A 22,091-nucleotide genomic window follows, 5' to 3' on the forward strand; every position below is an offset into this window, starting at 1 on the left:
CAGAGTTTTGTTTTAAAACGAGGTGGTGTGGATGCAAGTTTTTGGAGGGGCGGATATTCGTTTTCAAAAAACCCCGGCTACGTGTGGACTAGGCCTAAGTTTGGCCCTCGACTCCGTCCCAGAGTTTCATTTCGGCCCCGTGTGAGTTTGAGTTTGATACCCCTGAACTATGGGCTCTTTAGAATGTTGTGATGTCTCATGAAACCAACCTAAAACTAAGTCAACCCAAATACCAACACTCACGGCCTTTTTAGCTCATATTACATGATGACAGCTATAGATATGAAATGTTTTCTACTTGTTATTGAACACACACGTTTTAAAATGTAACCTAGCCAGCCCCGTGCTACTTACTGCATGTGTCGCCCCTTCTCCTGGCGCACCAGCAGCACCTGCTGGGGTGGTGACTAAGGCTGGCCCAGGACCAAATAGGTCTGTCAACTTAGAACACTTAGCAGCTCCCACCTCTAGAGACTTCAATTTTTTTCGCCGCAACTTTTCTGCGCCACCCAAACGTTTCCTCGGCTTATCCATTTTCCACATCAACTGTCCGACCGCAGCACTGTACAACCATCACTCCCGCCGACTAGCGATGAGGCCCCGCCCACCCTGGTTTGTGCTGCCTGTGATTAACAGCCCTGTCGCAGCGCCCTGAACCAGTCTGCCCATGACAATGAGAAACAGATCAATAATACATCTTGATGTGGGCAACACACTGCTAGCCTCGATAACCTATTGGCCGGCCCAATTTGTAAGAAATCTGAGGGCAAGAGAGAAAGACGAACGCAACGAGTGGATGAATGAATGAATGAAATAACTAATAAATGTCAGATCGGCCCAGCGGCCCTGCCCACATTGTCGGCCCACCGGGACGCCTCCCGGTGCTCCAGAACGTCAGTCCACCCCTGGTTACAAGTGAACATAAGAAAATGGACGAGGGAGACGTGTGGTTCCTTGGGACTATAACAGGACACAATACGTCCACGGATGATCAGTGGCTCACCAATTTGGATGTGAATGGAACTAACACACCATTCAGGATTGATACTGGAGCGGATGTAACTGTTATATCTGAGAACACATACTGTAGTCTGCCCGACCGTCCGGATCTGAGAGAGACGGAAGCTGTTTTCATGAGTCCCGGAGGCCAGCTTACATGCAAAGGCAAGTTCCTGGCTGTATGTGAGAAAAATGGAGTTACATACTCACTGTGGATTTATGTGATGAAGGGTTCATTCTCGACCAACCTTCTTGGGCGAGACACAGCAGTTAAAATGGGGCTCTTTCGGAGAGTGAATGGGCTTGAATCATTTCATGATGTTTTTGGGGACATTGGACTGTTAAACTGTCCTCCAGTGAAAATAGAGCTTCGACCAAACAGGGGCGTGTCCAGGGAGTGGCCTGGGGTAGCACATGCCACCCTTAGAATCTGACTGGCCACCCCAGGTGCCACCCTACTAAGTTCAAGTTTAAATTGACTTTACATTGTCGACAAAAGGCTTGAGTTGTAAACTCCAAAAATAGTGTGTGGTAGCAAGCACCTTTAACATTGTCTTCTAGCCCAGACCTACAGAACATTTCTGTAGTATTAATATTATTTATTATTTTTTCATATTCACATAAATAGTATTGAGTCCCACTCAACTCCAGTTGGTGGCAATAATGCAACAAGACGTGACTTGCTAACCACCACAAAATTAGAAGATGAATAGAAAAAAATGGTGATTGTGCAATGTGAAACTCCAAAATTCACTAGAAAGTAAATAAATAAACGAATTGTGTAAATAAATAAATAAGCATAACCATTGGTGCCAATCATGCATAAACAAGTGCCCCACATGGGCCACCCCATTTTAAAAGTCCTGGACACGGCTCTGTTAGATTCATCATATATTTCCCCCAGTTTCAGCTGAGTGTCTCATTTAGTAATAAAACATGATTGTGAACTCTCTCTCAAGTCAAGTTTATTATATAGCCCATTTCATACACACAATGGTAGCCCAATGTGCTTCACATAGTTAAAACAATCACAAGTGAAATGAAATAGTTAAAATGTCACATCATGTTGTGTAAAATAAAATCAAAGAATATTGACATAGAACATAGCACACAAAAATAAAAGCATATTAAGTACAATTAATGGTAGGGCTTTCTTTTACAGTCCTCTAATTACTCAGTACTTACATAGTAATTAATAAGTTAGTGTATTGTTTCTGAGTTCTTAAACTGTTATTACCATGTAACTCCGGTTCAATTCTAGTTTTTATTTTTATTCATCATTCCTAGTCTATACTGCATTACACAATAACTACACTTTATTACAAGTATTCACTTTAATTACACAATAATACACAATAATACACAATAAAACAGCACAGAATAGGTATACATATAAAATTCATATAGAATAAATTCAACACAGTACAGATAAAGACCTAGTAGAGCACAGATGCAAGGATAGGTTGATGGAAGGCATCATGAAAAAGTTTAGTTTATACTCTGGATTTAAAAATGGAAATGGTGGGAGAGGTCTTAATGTCTACTGGAAGACAGTTCCAGAGACGGACCGCATAGCAGCTAAAGGCAGCCTCTCCGTGCTTGGTGCGGGCTCTGGGTTGTACCAGTTGGGATTTATCTGCTGATCTAAGTGATTTTGAAGGGTGATACGTTTCAAACATCTCTGCTATATACAGAGGTCGTTGGCCATTTAATGGTTTAAAAGTAAGTAAAAGGTCTTTGAAATCAATCCTGTAAGTTACTGAAAGCCAATTTAAATATTTTAAGATTGGTGTGATGTGATCATTTCATTTGGTTCTGGTCTCTTGCTCTCTCTGCTCTGTGTAACGCACAGCCTTCAGACCTGCGGAGAAAAAACCTACAAGATGCAGAAAAAAAGGATAAACCTCCAACCTTCATATTGTCAGCAATAAATGCAGCAAAACTTAACTTTCATGACCAAAAAAAAAAACCCCCCATAAAAATTATTCAGTAAATCAGGAGAGCAGGAACAAGTCTTATTTCTGATTTTACATTTTTTTTACTTCAATTCAAACTATTTACTCTTGTTTTCATCACATTTAGCTTGTATTTTATACAAAATATCATCAGCTTTACAGGTTAGCTGTTCCTGTGTGCTTAAAAAGTTATGTTACTAAACTTCTAAAAAAATTACCAAATCATTCACATGAAGTAGATATGTCATTCATTATCTGAAAGTATCTGATTAGTTTAAAAAACTAAATATGTTTTGTTCAATTTGGTTTTCAGAATGTCACTAGTTTACTTACACTTTTAAAAAATATATATACTGATGTACTGAAATACAGAGAAATCAACTTGTGAGTACAATGCTTGTTAATATAGTAAGTATAGCATGTTTACCATAAGCACATTCACACATGGAAAGTATCAATGCAAATAAATCATATGGCAGTAACTCTGCTGTACTTTCATTGTGTAAAAGTAGCTCACGGGCCAAAAAAGGAGATCCCTGCAATAGATCGTTCAGCCCTAGTGGATGCTTAGATGATTGTTTAATGTTTTCTTTCAGCGAAATCGTCGTCCACAGAGCTCACAAGCAGAAGGCTTCTGTCCTTTGTGGACTCTTTTGTGACCGTTTAAATTTGTCTTTTCGCTAAATCTTTTCCACCGAACTCACAGGCGAAAAGCCTGTGTGGACTCTCATGTGTCTGTTTAAATGTGTCTTTTGGCTAAATCTTTTTACACAGAGCTCACAAGCGAAAGGCTTCTGTCCTGTGTGGACTCTCATGTGAATGTTTAAATGTGTCTTTTGGCTAAATCTCGTTCCACAGAGCTCACAACGAAAGGGCTTCTCTCCTGTGTGGACTCTCATGTGACTATTTAAAGTTGTCTGATGGCTAAATCTCATTCCACAGAGCTCACAAGGAAAGGGCTTCTGTCCTGTGTGGACTCTCATGTGACTGTTTAAAGTTGTCTTTTGACTAAATCTCATTCCACAGAGCTCACAGGGAAAGGGCATATGTCCTGTGTGGACACTCATGTGACTATTTAAATTTGTCTGATGGCTAAATCTCATTCCACAGAGCTCACAAGGAAAGGGCTTCTGTCCTGTGTGGACTCTCATGTGACTATTTAAATTTGTCTGATGGCTAAATCTCGTTCCACAGAGCTCACAGGCAAAGGGCTTCTCTCCTGTGTGGACACTCATGTGACTATTTAAATGTGACTTTTGGCTAAATCTCGTTCCACAGAGCTCACAAGGAAAGGGCTTCTGTCCTGTGTGGACTCTCATGTGAGTATTTAAATGTGACTTTTGGCTAAATCTCGTTCCACAGAGCTCACAAGGAAAGGGCTTCTGTCCTGTGTGGACACTCATGTGAGTATTTAAATGTGACTTTTGGCTAAATCTCGTTCCACAGAGATCACAAGGAAAGGGCTTCTCTCCTGTGTGGACTCTCATGTGACTATTTAAAGTTGACTTCAAGGTAAATCCTTGTCCACAGAGCTCACAGGAAAAAGGCTTCTGTCCTGTGTGGACTCTCATGTGTGTGGTTAAATTAGTCTTTTGGTGAAACTTTTGTCCACAGTGCTCACAGGCAAAATGTTTCTGTTTTGTGTGGACTCTCGTGTGTTTGTTTAAATGTGTTTCATGGCTAAAGGATTCAAACCCGGCAGCATCAGTCTCCTTATTCAAATGGAGGTGCTCTCCCTCCATACTAGACCAGAGTTTCTCCTGATCCTCCTTTTTGTGGAGAAAATCTAGGTGCTGGTGGTTGACACGAGCACTCTGTTCTTCTGAAGCTTCTTATTTAACCAGAACCACCTGTTGAAAATCTGTAGGAAACACAGAAACATTATGTGAATGACAGACAGCTGTAACTATGTTTTCACACATATAATAGTTGTATTATTTCTTTAAACTGACAGTAGAATAAAATGTATTTACAATTGGAAACTGAACTTTGAGCCTCTATAAATCATATGAGCCTTAACCCTCAGGCTTCACTTTAATTTCCATACAAAAGAGTCATTAGAGGACAAAAACGTCCGCCTGTAAAAGTGGCTATAAGAAAAGGATTACATTAATGCTTTTTTTACTTTTTTTCATAGATCTGTTGAACAACTTCAGCCCTGCTTAAACATAAAAAATTCAATCATTTTGAGTAGGGCTGCTCAATTAATCAAATTTTAATCCCAATTACGATCAGAGTTTAGAACGATTATAAAAACAAAACAAGCTGATTATTTGCTCCTCCCACTTGCGCTGCCCTGAGTTGCAAATGAAGCGCCCCTTGCCAACTTAGCGACTTTGACGCTATTTCTAGTAGCTTTTCAGACCTCCTTCTTGACTTTTTAAATCTTAAAAGTACCTAGCGAACACCTCAGAAACATCTCTGGTAACCCTTAGCTACTTTCGGGATAACTATCGTTGACATTTCCTTCAGGTTAGCTAAACACTCCGCCTGTGCCCTGGACCGTTCTCCAGGACATTAGGAAAGGGAATGATGTAGTGATGTGTCGGTTGCTACAGAAACGGCTCTCCGAGCCGGTTTCCTGTTGGATTAACCAGAGTAATTGACACACACCGTTCCTGCGGGCTCCTGAGCCAATAAAAACAGCTAATGTGAGCGTGCTTGCCCCTGATTGCTGTGAGACCGGGTTGGGGGTTGGGGGGGTGCAGCTGTGGTTGGGACAATTATTACATTAACTGATGGACTTGTAAATAAATAGTTTTTAAATAAGGTAGAAATAAGTTCCTCACGCTGATAAATATTAACTAACCTCTCTGAGGACACGGTGCTAGTGCACGCTCCTACAGCACCTTGACACGAATAAATAAATGTTATGCAACATTTTGTGAAAATCAATTTACTTGCATTTATTTGTTATAAATGCCACCGTATAATTCTTGTCAGTATTTGCAAGATATTGGTATTTGGGTGTGTACTGGTTAGACTTAAATGAGTTAAACCAAGGTCTATAGCCCTTGGGTCATAAACTATGAGCTATAAGCATATTGGTCTTTTTATACTGGGAATCAGGAGTTATTTTAGTGATCGTCTTGTTTCTTATTTATTTTTGTCCTGATTGTGCCCTGAGCAATTTTATGACTGAATAAAAACAAATAAAATCAACATTAATTGAAAAATTGTCTTAAATAATCGAGATCTCAATTTCAGTCACAATAATCGTGATTATTATTTTTGCCACAATCGAGCAGCCCTAATTTTGAGGCTTTTAACCCCTGAAATGCCAGTTGGAATACTCAGTCACTGATGTAATTTATGAAAAAAAAAAAAAAAAATTAAGCACTAAAACGAAGTTAGTTTCTAAAAAAGACATTTTTCTGCCTGGGGTGTTTAGTACAAATCAATCTAGATTATGTTATGAAATATCTAAAATTTTGAATTTTTTGCACTTATAGTTTTTATATAGCAACAGATTTAAAATTTACTATACACTCGAGCCATTAGAGGACAAAAACGTCCACTTTTAAAACATCTTTAAAAATAGTCCAGATTAGGGCTGGGCGATATGGACCAAAACTTATATCTCGATATCTTTTAGCTGAATTCCGATATATCTCGATATTTTTCCTCCTAACCCTAACAGTATTGACTCATATCAGCGATTATACTGTAATGACTCAGAGGCTCTGGTTGCTCATTTATGAGTATTATTTTTGGGCTACTGTCGCCGTAACCCACGCCTTACAAACTCTTAACTTTTTCTATAGAATCGCTCGTAACGGAGTATTTACTGGCATAGCAAACCAGAGCGGAAAAAAACCGGAACAACATTTCTCACCTGTTGAGCTCGCCATCAAAATAAAACAGTAACCCTGTAGTTTACTATTCAAACCCTTACAATATATTTGAGGTAATTTGGCCACTCCGGCTTTCCGTAGTTGTTTCTTCATTACACAAAGGAGGGAGGGGTTTGGCTCGTCTCGCCGCAAAAGCAGGATGGAAAACCGAACTCCGTTGACGTTAAATGTCTCCATATAATTAAAAACCAGGACGCCAAATGCGAAGTTTAGAGCAGCACATTCAGCCAGAGGCTCTCAGATTGAGCAAACTTGTAAGAATACATGTAATAGCCGCTTAGAGATGGAGCAACATGTCGCTAGCAGAGCGGCTAATCGCTGGCACAGCAGTTTAACCAGCCATATCGATATAAAGATATAAAGTCATCTTATATCTTGTTTTAAAATTATACTGATATTTTAAAAATATCGATATATCACCCAGCCCTAGTCCTGATTAATATTTTTTTCTGCTTTTTGGGTCTAAATCTTGGGATCAACTTCAGTTCTCATCGAAATAAATCAAATATTGAATATTCATCTACATTTAACCCTTTATATGCCAGTTTGATTATGTGATGCTCATTTTTCATGAAAAAAACAGACAAAGGAGGAGATATTTTACAAAAAACATATTTTGAGTGACTGAAATAACTTTTTTAAATCAGCCTTGGATATGTCAAGAGTCTGGCAAAATATCACATTTTATGCATTTTTAGTTTTTGTGTAGCAGCAGATTTAAAATGTACCACCCTCTTGTGCCTGTTATGGACAAAAACGTCCCATTGACTTCAATGCAAACCACAGTTTTGATCCTGTACTATCTGCATCAAATTTTCATGCTTTCTGTGATGTAATGGTTTCATTTTGGACAAAAGTAGTCAAATTTATGATTTTTACTGTTCACCACCAAATGCAGTCATTTCTCCATATGTTGCCCAGGCGAGAAAGTTTACACATTTCTATAGATCTGCTGTTTTTATTGAAGTCAGAAGCTCAGCATGTAAACAAAACACAGTTTCATTCTCCTACTGAACATCAAAGGGTAGAAAACAAAAACAGTATGTTTATGCACCTGGCTGGAGCTCAGGTACATCCAGACTCTTTGTAGTTCAGTTTGTTTATGAAAGTGCAGAAGTGTGAATGCATGCGACAGTGACTCCTTGGAGCTCCTCGGTCATCTCCAAAATGACATGTTTTCCCTGGCCGACCTCTGCAGCCTCACCAGCAGCTTTCCCTGACACATGCAGGCATAGGAAGTGGCAACATCAGTAGAGACCCAGAGTTTCAATCTGTACTTTGCTGGTTTACTTGGCATATATTGGCGAAACTTGCGCCGGACAAGCTGCTCATCAGCACACACATCTAACCCAGTGTTGAAAAGCATTTGGAAGCGATGGGTCCACATGTCCCAAATCGAGCGGATAGGATCCGTTGTCCTCCCTTCTCTTTCACTGGACAGGTCAGGAGAAGAAGTCAAGGAAACAGAATGGTCTGACTCCACGTCAAAGTCCACTGAAGATGTTTCAATCTCCTCATTTTCTCAGGAGTATCAGGCTGCAGGAGCTGATCCAGAACTTGTTCCACAGAGATGCCTCTTCATTTAGCTCCGTGGCTTTCACAGAAGTGAAATGACCAGATAACCAGACTACAAGGAGTTTGAATGTGGCAGGTGCATAAACATACGAATTGTTAGGGATGCACCGATCAGGTTTTTTGCTGCCGATCACCGATACCGATATCAAAGAATGCTGATCACCGATATCGATCACGTGGATTGGCCAAAAATTTTCTACAACATTATAATGAGTGCTACAAACTACATAATCTGGGAATAAAGGAAATGTAACCTAATCTAAAATGGTCTGTATTAATTTTGACAAAAACTTGTTTTTATCTTTTACGAGAAAAAAAGTCTTGCAGCACAGTCAGTGTTTTTATTTCTGACCACTACGTGTAAGCTTCCTGCTCAGAACCCAAGGTTTAGATATGAAGATGTCTCTTGGATGAGAGGTAAAACATTTTCAAGATAACCAGAAAACTTTAGCTGTTTTAATAATATCTCTCAAGATGATCATGACCAGGAACTTAAATGTAGCTCCTATCAGTAATAATCTAACTGATTCAAACATTAACGCCTCTGTCAGTGCGCCCCAGGGCAGCTGTGGCTACATCTTAGCTCATCACCATCAGTGTGTGAATGGATGAATGATTCACTGTAGTGTAAGGCACTTTGGAGTCCTTACTCTGTAAGGTGCTACACAAGTGTGGGTCATTTATCATTTAAAGGTTCTAAACACTCTAAATAGTGCAGAAACATAAATAAATAAAAAGTCAACATTGTGTGTTGAGGTTTAACATTGTCATTAATGTTATTTTTATTGTACCAGAGAGTTAAAGATGATATGAGTGTTGGGTAAAAGCTGAGTATCAAGCAGAGTTCACCTCACTCCAAATGGTTGCAGGAATTCCTTTCTACCCCTTTTTGCTTGAGGTGCTTAGTTACATTCGGTTACATTTGAATGTCTGCTTCAGGTACTTGTGTTCTATTGTAGAAGCCAAACCAGCCAAACAGGGGGTTCTGCCCTAGCCAAGAGCTTAGGCAGGAACGATCCTCCGTATATGAAGAATCCCTTTTGTCTGCTGTGGACTCCTAAGACCAAGGGAGTTTTTGAGGAATGTATGGGTGTGTTTGTGCCAATAAATGCTCTCCAGCATTCTCAGCTCGGTGTGAGAGGAAACTAGCTTCTGACTGGTGTGGTTGATTCTCTCATCCTTTGCAAAGTGCCACGCTTTGCAAAGTATGTGTTTGTTGTCTGTTTAAGGGTTGTTTACAATTTACCAAATTATGAATCTAATCCCTCTGGGTGTGCTTAGAAGTTCTTTGAGGAAATATGGGAGTAATATTAGAAACTACCCAACAATGAGAGTAATGTTATGTGTTAGTTTTATTTTGAAGGGCAGTTCAGCGGGTGGAGAGGATTATTTCCGGTTCCAGGAATCAGCTGTTATGCTAAGAAAAGCCGCTCTGTTCTGAACTTTTTTGTAAGTAAATGGAGAAGTTGTAAGCTGTGGGTTAGTGTGTCTGTGAAAGCTTTAGCGATGGCAGCCGCCGTGTGTGATCCAGGAAACTCTTGTGAGTGAAGCACAACTCTCCTCAGCTCAAACTTTTCATCAATAAACTGTGCAGTTAGACTCAGCATCGACATGGTACTCACACTAGAACTCCAAATGTCACTCGTAAAGCCGACTAACACAATATTGTCATTCTGGATAAGGCTTTTGGATTTGTGCTGTCGCTGCTGTAAGGTTGCTGTTGTTTATATGTCTCAGTTACACTCAGCTGAGTTAGCGGTGTCGCTACGGCGCGTTGCTTTTCTCTCTCCGACTTAGCAGCAGCCAAAGTTGTAAACTCGGTGAACTCCTTGGTGTGAGAAACTTTCAAATGTCTTATCAGGTTTGTTGTGTTGAAATTCTTTTGTAGCATTCCTCCTCTGGGTATCTCCTTTGCGCACATGTTGCAAACTGCTAATTTGTTGTCCTTTTCAGACACATTGTAAAACTTCCATACCGGTGATGCCATTTTCAATGTAGATGCTTTGAAGAGACCACGCCCCAATAGGAGACCTGGATCTGAGAAGCGGGAATGCTTGCCCTGGCGGCGGTTTGTTGTAAACGTCACCTGATCGGTCTGCTTTGATCTATTTTGAAAACTCCGATCAAAACCGATAGGGGCGCTATCGGCCAATTGGGATCAAATGCCGATCCATCGGTGCATCCTACCAATTGTTTTTGTTTTCCACACTTTGAAGTTCAGTAGGAGAGTCAAACTGTGTTTTATTTACTTATCAGAGGTCAGGTTGACCTTAAGACCTTGTAGCGTCATGAATGGCCTCTAATTTGTGACAAAGGTCACATTTTCCCAGCTGGGTCAAGCTGGGTCTACTGCAAGCCCCCACAATGCCGCTCTAAAAATGGTCCCATCCCGGAAGTAAGAAAAATTGCAGTTCCACCCTCATCCGCTGGGGGCTGGTGCCAGAAGCGAGCAAATCCTCATTGACTCCCATGTTAAAAATGCCGATTTCACAGCAGAAATAAACATGTTTACAGCCTGGTGCCAAAACATGTTTTTTGTCTAAATTATCTAGTTTATACTCATGACAACTCTGAGGGGGGTGAATTTTTTTCTCACTCTTCTGTTTAAGTGTATTGAAACACTAAAATTCTGTATAATTAATGAGCATCCGACACACGTGACCGCCGCCTCAGACCCACGTGACCACAGAGCTAGCTCCGTGGAAAGGCCTCAGTACAGCCTCGGCCCCTCCTGGAAGCTGTTTCGGGATTTTGAGTCTCTGTGCTTGTGAATTCTGTTTTGGATATTATTGGTGCAATTGTTGGACAAAATGACTTGCAGTGGTATTAATTGCACTAATAGAGCGTCCAAGGAGTCTCCACTTCATTTTTTTCGGTAAGTTAAAATCTATATTCGTATTTTATGTCACTGCTGCCTTTAAACTAGCTGAGTTTACCGAAGTAGCTAGCTAACTATCAGTTTAACATGTAGCATGTACTGTTTAACCATGAAATTTAAATGTAAAATACGGTAAAATAATTAATAGGGCATATTTAGATGGGTAATATGGTAAAAGATCAAAATGGGTTGAAATATGACGGAGCGCTAAGAGGGAGACTTCTGTGTCCATTCTTCCACCCGGTAATCCCCAGCGGTCAGGCCGGGCAGCCTGACCGATCCGGCGCCTACTTGCTGCGCCTAGCTGCTGCGTGGTCTGACCGCTCGTGGAGTTTTTCATGTCTGACTTTAACCGCATCTAATACTGTATTACGGCGTGAGCGCAACAGCGACAACTTAATATCGATGTGTAAGCAGCCTGAGTGGTAGGGTGTTTTCATCTGAACCCTTAAAATCTCCAGCAGGCTTGGAGTGACACCTGTGTCCATTCTTCCATCCGGTAATCCCCAGCAGTCAGGCCAGGCAGCCTGACCGGTGCGGCGGCTAGTTTCTGCGCGGGCTGACCGCTCGTGGAGCTCTCAGAGACAGATCTGACCGGAGAAATACTGCAGCTCGGTGAGAAGTCTATAGGGCATACAGCGTTTCCCTTAAATCCCACCGCCACGCCGACAAGATCCCAAGTTTCTTTGTTTTTGTTTGCGCTGTTTACCGAAGAAGCAGCGGGAACTAATATGTTGTCGCTTGTGATCACAGCCGGCGGGTAGCAAGTATGTACAGTCTATGATTTTACCGCTCCCTCCTGCAGTCTTCCCCTATTAAAATTTAAAATGTGTAACTTCATGTATTGGGATGAATGACTGATATTCATGTTAAACTCAAACGTTAGGTATTTAGGGGGAAAAAACAAAATAATAAACATTATACAGATGTCAAATAAATCAAACTGTAATTAAACAATATATTTTCAAAGTCTCGATTCTGGATAAAATCCAACAACATATGCTTTATAAATAAACACTACACATGGCTTTTACACACACACACACACACACACACACACACACACACACACACACACACACACACACACACACACACACGTTACATTGTGATTTCTTAGTAAATATTCTATTTGGCGAGAGATAAATTTTATTGTATTTATCCTAGTGAATCTATAATTAAACGGGTAAACTAGCAGTAGTACATCCAACATCAAAGAAAGTAAAATGTTATTATCAGGAGAGGGAGAATGATTAAGTGGTTAGCAGCAGTGTGCTAGATGATGGCCCCCTCCATGAGGCCACCACAGCTCAGCAGAACATCATTGTAGCTTCTTCTGGGGAGAAAAACACTTAGAGAAAAAATAAAGTTAACAGCTGAAATAGCAGTAAATAATACAGTTAAAGAGCAGATTGTAGAAGAAAGAAACCCCTGGGTTAAACTGGTCTGTCTACTGCATAATGCTGAACTCTAACATGTGTCCTCAGGGAAGGACCTGATTGGTGTCCAGAACCTGCTGAAGAAGCACCAGGCTCTGCAGGCTGAGATCACAGGTCATGAACCTCGCATCAAGGCTGTCACCCAGAAAGGAGAGACCATAATGGAGGAAGGTAGAGCAGGTCTGGTCCTGACATGTTTCTGAGGTGTCTGCAGGTTCTGGCTCACTTTGTTTGGGTCCAGGTCACTTCGCTGGTTCAGAACCCTCGGCCCGTCAGAACATTCTTATCCACCACGTTCTAACACCAGACCTGTTAACCCGACAGCAACAAGTGGCTCCAACTGACGATGAGACCGGGAAGGAGCTGGTTCTGGCTCTGTACGACTACCAGGAGAAGAGTCCTGGAGAGGTCACCATGAAGAAGGGCGACATCCTCACGCTGCTCAACAGCACCAACAAGGTTTGTGTGCCCTTCACAGCCGAGGAACGACCTCCAGCTCAGAGCGAACATCTCCACACCTGCTTTGTGTTTGTGTGACTTTAGGTTGTTTTACTTGAACTCGCGTCTTTAGCTGAATGAGGATGGAGAGACGGGTCGGACCTGGAGCAGGTCGAGGTCTTGCAGAAGAAGTTTGACGACTTCCAGAAGGTCGGACTTTTCCTCCTCTCCGTCTTCCAGCAGCAGCTGTCAGATCAGCTCAGGTGATAATCAGCTGTGCTTTTGTCCTGCAGGACCTGAAGGCCAACGAGTCCCGCCTGAGGGACATCAACAAGGTGGCATCTGAACTGGAGTCAGAAGGTCTGATGGCTGAGGAGGCTCCTATGGTTCAGGCTCAGGTGAGCGTCACCTGTCTGCAGCAGCTGGTCCCTCTCACTTCCTGGTTTGTTAACTCTGCTCGTCTCTGTTTGTAGCAACAAGAACATCTGGGTTCTGCTCCTGGAAAGGTGCGTGTTGTCCTCCGCCTCCACCAGAACCAGACGTGGTGTTTTTGTTACCACTCATTTGTTTGTTTACAGGATGAAGCCGACTCTAACCCCGGCTTTCCACAGGAGCCGTCAGCAGCACGTTACTGCAGCAGCAGTCATAGCTGCTGATAGGAACCGCTGTGGTCAACAGAACCTTTTCCACTGGAGCCGTCAGCAGCGCGAGTCGGCCGCGTCTCAGGAGCAGCATGTCGCGGCCTTTACGCGCCGGTTCTATTTTCTACGCGCGACGCCTCTGAAACGGGTCAAGTTCGACATTTTTGGGGAAGGAAAGACAGGAAATCGGACGCGGAAATTGAGAGAAGCTACCGAGATTTTCAGAATAAAGAACGTACTGCCTTCCGGTTGCTTTACTTTTAAAAAAGGTTACTAACTGCGGCCCCGTGAGAAGTTATCACCTAGCTAGCGGTCTCCTTTGTTTTTCAGGTCCGTATTGGCGATTATAAAATGGACAGAACATAAAACACAAACCATGTTGTAGTTTTCTCCTGCTTGTTGTTGTGTTTACTGACGAAGTCACTCGTGTGACTTAGTGCTCGGTCGGTGACAGCTGCTCCCCTGCTGCTTCACGTCTCGTGGGAAGGGCCAAGCAGCAGCTTACGCGAGCAAGACCTGCTGCTGACGGCTCCCGTGGAAACCCGGGGTAACACGGCGTCACCCTAGAAGGTGAGTTCATTCAGCTGATCAGAGGTCACCTCTGATGGCCGCAGTCACGGCCGACCGTGCTGACATCACACAGGAATTCAGGTGACCCGGCAGGCACCAGGTGCTGGTGAAAGTGGGGACATGTCAGCTGGTTGCCATGGCTACAGTTATCTTTATGCATCTGTATGACTGCTGACTGGTGTGTGTTTCCTGTGACCTTTGACCTCAGACCGTACGGTTGGGCGTTCAGACGACGGCTAACTTTAATTCCATCAAGGTAAGAGGAAGCTCTTCCCTTCCTGTCTGAGCGATCCGTCTCCAGGTTTCCTTGTCCGGCGTCCAGCCCGCTGGCGTCCACCTTCATCTCACTGGGTTTGGTTTCTCTCCAGGAGCTGAACAACCGCTGGCGCTCGCTGCAACAGCTGGCTGAAGACCGGAGCAACATGCTGGGCAGCGCCCATGAGGTGCAGCGCTTCCACAGGTACCCCGCACACTTATGCGCCGCTTACGGGTCAGTAGAGTTTGGACCCACACTCAGACGGAGTTCTGATGTCTTCTCAGAGACGCTGATGAGACCAAAGAGTGGATCGAGGAGAAGAACCAGGCCCTGAACACAGACAACTACGGCCACGACCTGGCCAGCATTCAGGCTCTGCAGCGTGAACATGAAGGCTTTGAGCGTGACCTGGCAGCTCTGGGTGATAAGGTCCGCTTCCTGATTGGTACCAGGACCCGGGTTGTCCCTGGAGACACGTTCTTCATGGTTCTGGTGACTCCACCCCAGCCGTTCCTGATCAGCAATCAGCGGGGTGCTTTCCTATTTAAGGTGGATGGAGGACACAATTTGACGCCAGAAGATTGCCTCAGTTTTGGCAGTAACCAGCCACTCGTGTTACCTCTAGTGTTCCTAGGATTAATGTTATTTCGTAGTGTTTTTGCTCTGATATTGGATTTACCATTCTTCAGGATTCCTGTCGACCTCATTGGATACTGACCTCTACTCCAGGATTTGGATATTCAACACACGGACCTTATCACCAGCCTCCATAACCCACCTCTCATCTCACCCAGTGCCCCATCCACCAGGACGCCCCGCTTCTCTCCACCTCTGCTCCCTCTCCTGCGCTTCCCCCGGCTCTCTACCTCTCCCTCCTCCAGCCAACACATACACCCACCACAGTAAGTCTGCTGAACACCTCTGCCTGCCTACAATGGATTTTGAAACCAGAACCTAAGCTCACCTGTGTTCTCCCTCCTCCAGACGCTGAGCTGTTGTTGCAGTTCCAACCACAGACTTATCTGTGCACCTTAAGTTCCTCCTTATAAATAAATCATTTTTTCCATCAGTTTTTGGTCAGTGTTGTATTCTGCATGTCTTGGGTTAAGTACCTTCCTCCAAACATGACACTCCTCTTCAAAGAGCAAATCTGTTCAGCACATTCTGACAGACAGACCACCATTCTTCTGTCATGTTGCTGTACAGGACATTTTTAGAGTTTTTCTTTTTAAAGATAATTAGGATTACATTTAAATAGCAATACTTTCACGTTATTTTCCCACACTTCTGTATAACTGTATTTTGTTGTTTTTCAATAAAGAATGACAAATTATTTAAGTTTGGATTTGTTGCACACAAATATATATCTGTAAAAAATATCTACAAAGCTAATGTTTACATAACAAGTATGATTGGGTTATGCAATACGGCACTCTGTTTATTTTAGTAAGATTTTTAAACCAAGTAAAGTTAGTAAAGAACACATTTCTATTGTCTGCTAAGAAACTGTTGGGATTTAAAATGGGCCTGTTGTACAAATAACTTGTAAATGATTATTCCTCACTTTTGTCTTAACCAAAGAAATTCCAGTAATTGAGCAAAAACATTTATTTTTAACACTACATTTTATAAAACAGGGCGCAAAGTGTCGGCACATGTATGTATGTATGTCGATGGTCCGCCCCAGCCGAACCAGGAGACACAGACGTCAGGGAGGCCAAGGTTGTCTCTGCAGCTCTCTGGGCACCACGCCTCACTCAGCTGTCTCCAATTATCCAAATGGCTATGGAGAAAAAATAACAGGTTTGTCATAATTGTTTAAAGTACAAAACCATACATGAAGTGGTGAGACAGGTATGTGGAACTTACACTTGCTGCTTTGTGTAGCTGATGTTGGAGACACACAGGCTGCCATGGTGACATTTAAACAGATCTAAGAAAAAAATGAAAATTAAAAACTCCAAGACCTCATGTCATATTTACTAATCAGCTATGGCTGATTTATTGTTTGGATCACAGTGAGTTACACTAATTCTAATATATTTTTATTTCTATTATACATACATACTTTTTAACTGTTATTTTCACATGACTGTTATCAGGCTCTCTTGTTCTGGTTCTCATGATAATCCCGTATCTTCCAGTAAGTTATCTTGTGCTTACTTCATCTGTATAATGTCTCTTTACTTTTGGTAAATTGTACTGAGTCCAGAATAAAGACTAGTTGGCTGTACAAGATACAAACAAGTATTACATTTTGGAAATATATTAAATGTATTTACGCTGCTAATTTAGCTCGAATACTAATAACTGCCATATTTTCCGGACTATAACTCGCACTTTTTTACATATTCTGGCTGGTCCTGCTACTTATACTCCGGAGCGACTTATATAACAAAATATGTAGGCTACACCGCGCTGCTGCGGGCCGACTCCGACCCACACAAGAATGAGTTCCCCTGTCCCGCTGGAAGGGTTTCAAACACCGCCAGCATCTGTTAGAGCCTGTGGCGGGGTGCTGAGGGCCGGCTCCAGCCCAGGAATGAGCTCTCCTCGCCGGCCGGGAGGGTTTGAAACACCGCCATCCTCTCCTCTGCTGGCTGTTGTTCATTCTGTTATGGTTACCGGTGCTTGTGTTGCAATGTGAAACGCTTGGTCTCAGATTTTGTAAGAAAGATAATAAAATGTCCCCCCAAAATACGACTTAAATATATTTTCTCTTCTTCATGATACATTTAATGGCTGGTGCGACTCAGGAGTGATAGCGCCGAAAAAAACTGTACTGAAAACTTGCTCAAAGCAAAATGTTTTCATTACGGAAATAAATTATAAACTTACCGATTTATAACTTTTTTAATACAGGTACTTCTCACGAACAGGCGCAGAAAACCTCCACCTAAACTCCGTGTGAGGTTCAGGTCGATGGGTGTTCCAGTTAGCTCCGGTTGGGTTGAAGCTAGGTGGCTACATCCGTTCGCTCGGCTCCCACCTCCGCTTTAGCTTTGGGTTAGCCAGGGTTAGCTTCAGGTTAGCTCGTAGCTAGTTCGCTTGGGTGTCGTCACTCGAGCCCAGCCTTACAGCCACACCCTCAGCGCCTCCTCTCTTCCCTTTTATGGAATTGTCTGGGCTGGACGGAACCTGTGACACGGTCAAAATGGCGGTGGTGGCCACCTCCCATTATAGACAACAAACGTGTTATTGAAGCCAATGGAATCCGTTTGTCCAGTATGTACAGTCTATGGTCTACTGTAACTTTGCCCCACAGATTAACCATGCCAGGAGCCGTGATTTCTGCTGAAAACCATCTTTATCTGCTGCTGTTCCATCCCAGGATGAAGGACACTTCAAGTTTCACAATAATAATTTTAAATAATAATTTTAATGAACTCTATGACTTTATTACTGTTATTACAACCATCATAAATAATCTCTTGAGTCAGTATAAATGTATTTTAATTACTGAAATGACTTATTATGCTTTGGGTATAATAATGATTATTCTTGATAATCCTAATGTGTGTTCAGCAAACAAGAAGGTTATCTCGCACGTTACCCGGCCTCATTCAGAAGGGATCCAGGGTAAAGGGTAAAACCATCAAGCTTTCTGACGCCGAGAGGGCATATTCTGAGGGGTTTTGTTAAAACCAAAAATCCAGCAGCAAAAGTTTAGTTCTTGAACCCACCAGGAGACAAAGGGATGGCCGCCCGAGTCTCTACTAAGCATTGTCACGCTGATAGAATTGCTTCGAATAAACGCCTGTTTCCAGCTGATGCAAAACTCCTTCAGAGTTATTGATTTCGAGACGCTAATAGTCTCCTGATACTGGGTGAGGTAGACACTTCTGATAGATGGCGTCTGTATGCTGTTTCTTCTAATAACGACTCAGTTAGCTGCAAAACAACATTCCACCCAGAAACGCTTCTCTCGCTGAAAGAAACCTTCTGATTCATTCACGCATCCAAAAACTCGCATTTTCATTTTAGCTTCCATTCAGTCACAGGTTTGCTTTTAAAACAAGTTTTAATATCAAATTGTCTGTTCAAAAAATTGTCATTTCAAATTGTCATTTTAAAAAGTGTTAGTAATAAATTCTTAACTATAAAAACTTGACTCTTCTTTGAAATTAAACACAGAATGGTGTATATTTCTGGTTATTGAAAAAGCGAAGATTCCTTTAACTTCTGATTAAATAGACCAAGCTCATTGGCATATGAACTTCTATTGAATATATAATATCCTAGATATTTATATATGATAGAAGCTTCGATGTTAACTTGTTTGAGCTTTTCTCAGAATCTAACAAAGCTGATAGCAAACAGCGTTAATTCTAGTATGTAGTTATACGCTACAACTTCAATAAAAACATCAGAAGATCTAAAGACGTGTAAACTTTCTCGCCTGAGCAACATGATGTAAGCATGTTGCTCAGGCATGTAAGCATGATGTGAGCTCCGTGCAATAGGAAACCAAGCGCCGACCAGAACTAACCAATAGCGTTAGACTACCGCCTGCCGTTAATCTGGCCCACTCGGTGATTGTCGTCATTCATGACATGCTTGATATCTAAATGAACAATTCATCATGTGGCTAATCGGGCCTGTATTGGCGCATTCACATCTGGGGCAGCACAGACTGGATGGCGTTGCGTCGGTCCGGGTCCCGCACCAGTAGGTTTTGTTTACACACACTTCTTAGGAACGGGGAAATCTCCAAGCTAGTGGGCGGGGCTAAAGACACGCGAAATACAGACATGAAAAGTGGTCAAGTGTGATGTAGACTCCACATAAAAAAAGTAGCCCCCCCCCACCCCCCCCACACACACACGTTTTCTCCCAGTTTAAAGTTGAATTTAACATAAACCCAGGTCACCCTGGTTCATGAAACAGAATAAAGTTCAGCAGGAACTTCTACAGGCTGACAGCTAAACTATATCATAGTTTCTCTTTGACTGTTCTGAGCTCCTTCCAGCTGCGTTTGTGCAGGTCGGGCGTCACCGGTTCCCACAGATTTATTTATTTAATCTACTCTTGGTGGTGTCGGGGGCTTTCGTCCAGAATTGAGGGATTTTCATGTCTGGAAATAGTCCGCGGTGTCTCCCTTCAACGATGCCCGTGCAGCTTAAAAGTGTGTGTGTGTGTGTGTGTGTGTGTTCCTCACAGCAGTGAGGAGAGACGCAGCTTCTGTCAGAGGCACTGTTGATTCAATTCAATTTAAGTTTATTCATGAAGCGCCAAATCCAGGGTCCGAAATTAACACTCGCCACTCGCCAAATGCGAGCAAATATATAAAAGTACCCACAGATCCATAAGGTTGATTCCATATTTCCTATGGAATCTCATGTCTCATGGTTCATTAAATAACATGTAAATTAACCATTTACAGAATGGCGAGCCATAGAGCTCCGGACCCCACATGACTCTAAGTTAGTAGATGCCATTTTGGCAGGAAAAAAAAGGTAAACAAACACGGATGTAACCATGAACGTGAACGGGATCCGCTTGGATTTTACTTCGTCGGAGTTTACTTCACACTTTAAAACCGAAGAAATCGTTTTATATACTCAGAAATAAAATAGACTAAATATCTCCGACCCTTACCGTGCCCCTGGGATACTTTTTAAAAACGCCAGAAGCTGTCGGAGCGGACTTCTTACCGGTGTTGTGCCATAGATCGACTCGCTGCCAAAAAATGATTCGCCACTAAAGAAAGGAAGGGGAAAAAATCAAATTGCTGGAGAATTGTTTATTTACATTTATACAACGTTTACATTCAATACAGGGCGCCATTTTACATTGTTTATTTATTTTTTAGTATCAAGGCTGTAACATAAAGTCAGTTCTTACCACAAACCATCTTTCAATCGCAAATATTGCAAAAAGGATTAATATATCCTCATTGTGAACGTTTAAGACAAATAGCAACACTTAAAACAACTTCCGAACTGGAAAAAACTAAGCTAATCATTTTTTGGCAGCGAGTCGATTTATGGCACAACACCTGACCTGGCCGGGGAACCCCTTGGGATTTACCCGGAGGAGCTGGCTCCGGCGGCTGGGGAGAGGGAAGTCAGGGCATCTCGACGCTACTGCCCCCGCAACCCGACTCCGGATACGCAGATGAAAATGGATGGATGGATGGACAAATAACAGATTTACACGTAAGTAGTTTAAATAGAGTGCTGTGCTGTTTGAATGTATAAACTGAACGCCAAGAGAAATCACTAGTTTGATTTTTTCCGTGAATAAAATAAATATGTCAGGCAGGAGCGTCTCAGGATCTGTCTGAGAGCTGTCTCGGTGAGACAGATAATAGCAATCCAAAGTGCTTTTTATGTGTGATCTGACAACTGATCAACCATTGCTTAAAAATTAAATACAGCTTAGCCGGTTAATTGCTGTGATCATAACACACGTAAACGGCAGCACGCAGAACTCACGAGGCAACGTTTTACATGTTGTTTACTTGTTGCTATGAGTAATAAGACAGAAAAAGCCACGCCAAAATAAGTTTAGGAAGCCCACTAAGAAGGTTTTGAGTCTAAGCAGGTGTGTAGCAGCTGCAGCTTAGACATCTCATGGGGCTTAAAGTACAGTTGGATGTCATCCGCGTGAAGACCGTAGGAGACTCCTTTAAATGAGCTCAGCAGGTGCTGTAAAGGAAGCAGATAGAGCATTCAAATTAGCGTGGCGGCCGCCTCCAGCTATTTTTGTGCCGCCCCAGCCTGATTTCACTCTGCCCCCAGCTATATGGATGTCATTTTAACTGTAGTTGCAGCATTGCACCACTACAGGGTGCTGTATCAGCAGCGGTGCACCGAAAAGCACTAAAACCGCTGCAGAAAAAGATCAAAAATAGCTTTTCTCGCTAGGTGGTACATATCTATGGTTGGTGCTATTGACGTCCTGATTTTCCCCCAGGCTCTTCCATATCGGAGCAGGGCTGTAACTGTGCGTGTCTGTCTATTTGTAAATGTAGCACTGGTGCAACATCTTTGAATTACTATTTTCCCCAGAACTTTATTGAATAAAAGTAAGTTACGTGTAAGAAAATGCTTTTTACTGGCGCACAGTGTGGTCATTTGAATGCAGTGGAGGAAAATAAAGGAACCAGCAAAGGCACAAAGGCAGAACCGGTCCAAAGTTTGGGATCAAAAGTGCAGCTACACGCAGATTGGCTAATGCTAAAGCTAACGGGTAGCAGTCTCACGATCAAGTGGCGCACAGAAAAATATATGATGATGATGATCGTAAAACTAAGAAAGACTAAACTCTACAAGCGGATGAAAAGTTCCCACCATCCTGTTTATTCTGCATCCTGCAGCGCTACGGATCAGAACCGCTGCAGATACGAGTTACATTACTGCTACAAGCCGTTGTACTATATAATTCACAAACACTTCTATCTTTGAACATAATTTAAACTGGATTATTGCCAACCCGTACATAATAGACATGCCACCATTACATTGTTAGCAGCAGAAATTGA

At 42.3% G+C, this 22,091-nt stretch overlaps 2 protein-coding genes across 7 annotated transcripts in view; one reads left to right on the forward strand and one right to left on the reverse strand.

Annotated features, from left to right (window-relative positions):
- Positions 1-22,091, reverse strand: part of LOC139071536 (gastrula zinc finger protein XlCGF57.1-like) — a 73,316-nt gene that overhangs the window by 36,156 nt on the left and 15,069 nt on the right. For 2 of the 6 annotated variants that reach the window (XM_070554085.1, XM_070554084.1), the window contains one exon: positions 1,948-4,815. The exons of 3 other annotated variants lie outside the window; for them this stretch is intronic. In XM_070554085.1, the coding sequence (XP_070410186.1) occupies positions 3,635-4,696 (1,062 nt within the window). In that variant the 5' untranslated portion in view covers positions 4,697-4,815 and the 3' untranslated portion in view covers positions 1,948-3,634. Of the gene's footprint in view, positions 1-1,947; positions 4,816-12,747; positions 16,389-16,474; positions 16,539-22,091 lie in introns of those variants that run through there. One more of the 6 variants, XM_070554087.1, reaches the window with a different exon arrangement.
- LOC129157497 (spectrin alpha chain, non-erythrocytic 1) lies at positions 13,319-15,674 on the forward strand. Its single transcript, XM_070554088.1, has 8 exons — positions 13,319-13,348; positions 13,432-13,536; positions 13,612-13,644; positions 14,558-14,605; positions 14,718-14,809; positions 14,890-15,154; positions 15,295-15,507; positions 15,590-15,674. Exons 2-7 carry the CDS (start codon positions 13,504-13,506, stop codon positions 15,376-15,378), a joined length of 555 nt encoding a protein of 184 aa, XP_070410189.1. The 5' UTR covers positions 13,319-13,348; positions 13,432-13,503; the 3' UTR covers positions 15,379-15,507; positions 15,590-15,674.

The sequence above is a fragment of the Nothobranchius furzeri genome, chromosome 8, assembly GCF_043380555.1.
Source record: "Nothobranchius furzeri strain GRZ-AD chromosome 8, NfurGRZ-RIMD1, whole genome shotgun sequence".
NCBI lineage: Eukaryota > Metazoa > Chordata > Actinopteri > Cyprinodontiformes > Nothobranchiidae > Nothobranchius > Nothobranchius furzeri.

What these genes read in the sequence shown, in the direction of transcription:
- LOC129157497 (XM_070554088.1), top strand. Translation starts at nt 13,504, where the DNA reads ATGGCTGAGGAGGCTCCTATGGTTCAGGCTCAG. An exon ending in CTCCTATGGTTCAGGCTCAG is followed by an intron (nt 13,537 to 13,611) that starts GTGAGCGTCACC and finishes CTCTGTTTGTAG; the next exon opens with CAACAAGAACATCTGGGTTC. An exon ending in CTAACTTTAATTCCATCAAG is followed by an intron (nt 14,606 to 14,717) that starts GTAAGAGGAAGC and finishes GTTTCTCTCCAG; the next exon opens with GAGCTGAACAACCGCTGGCG.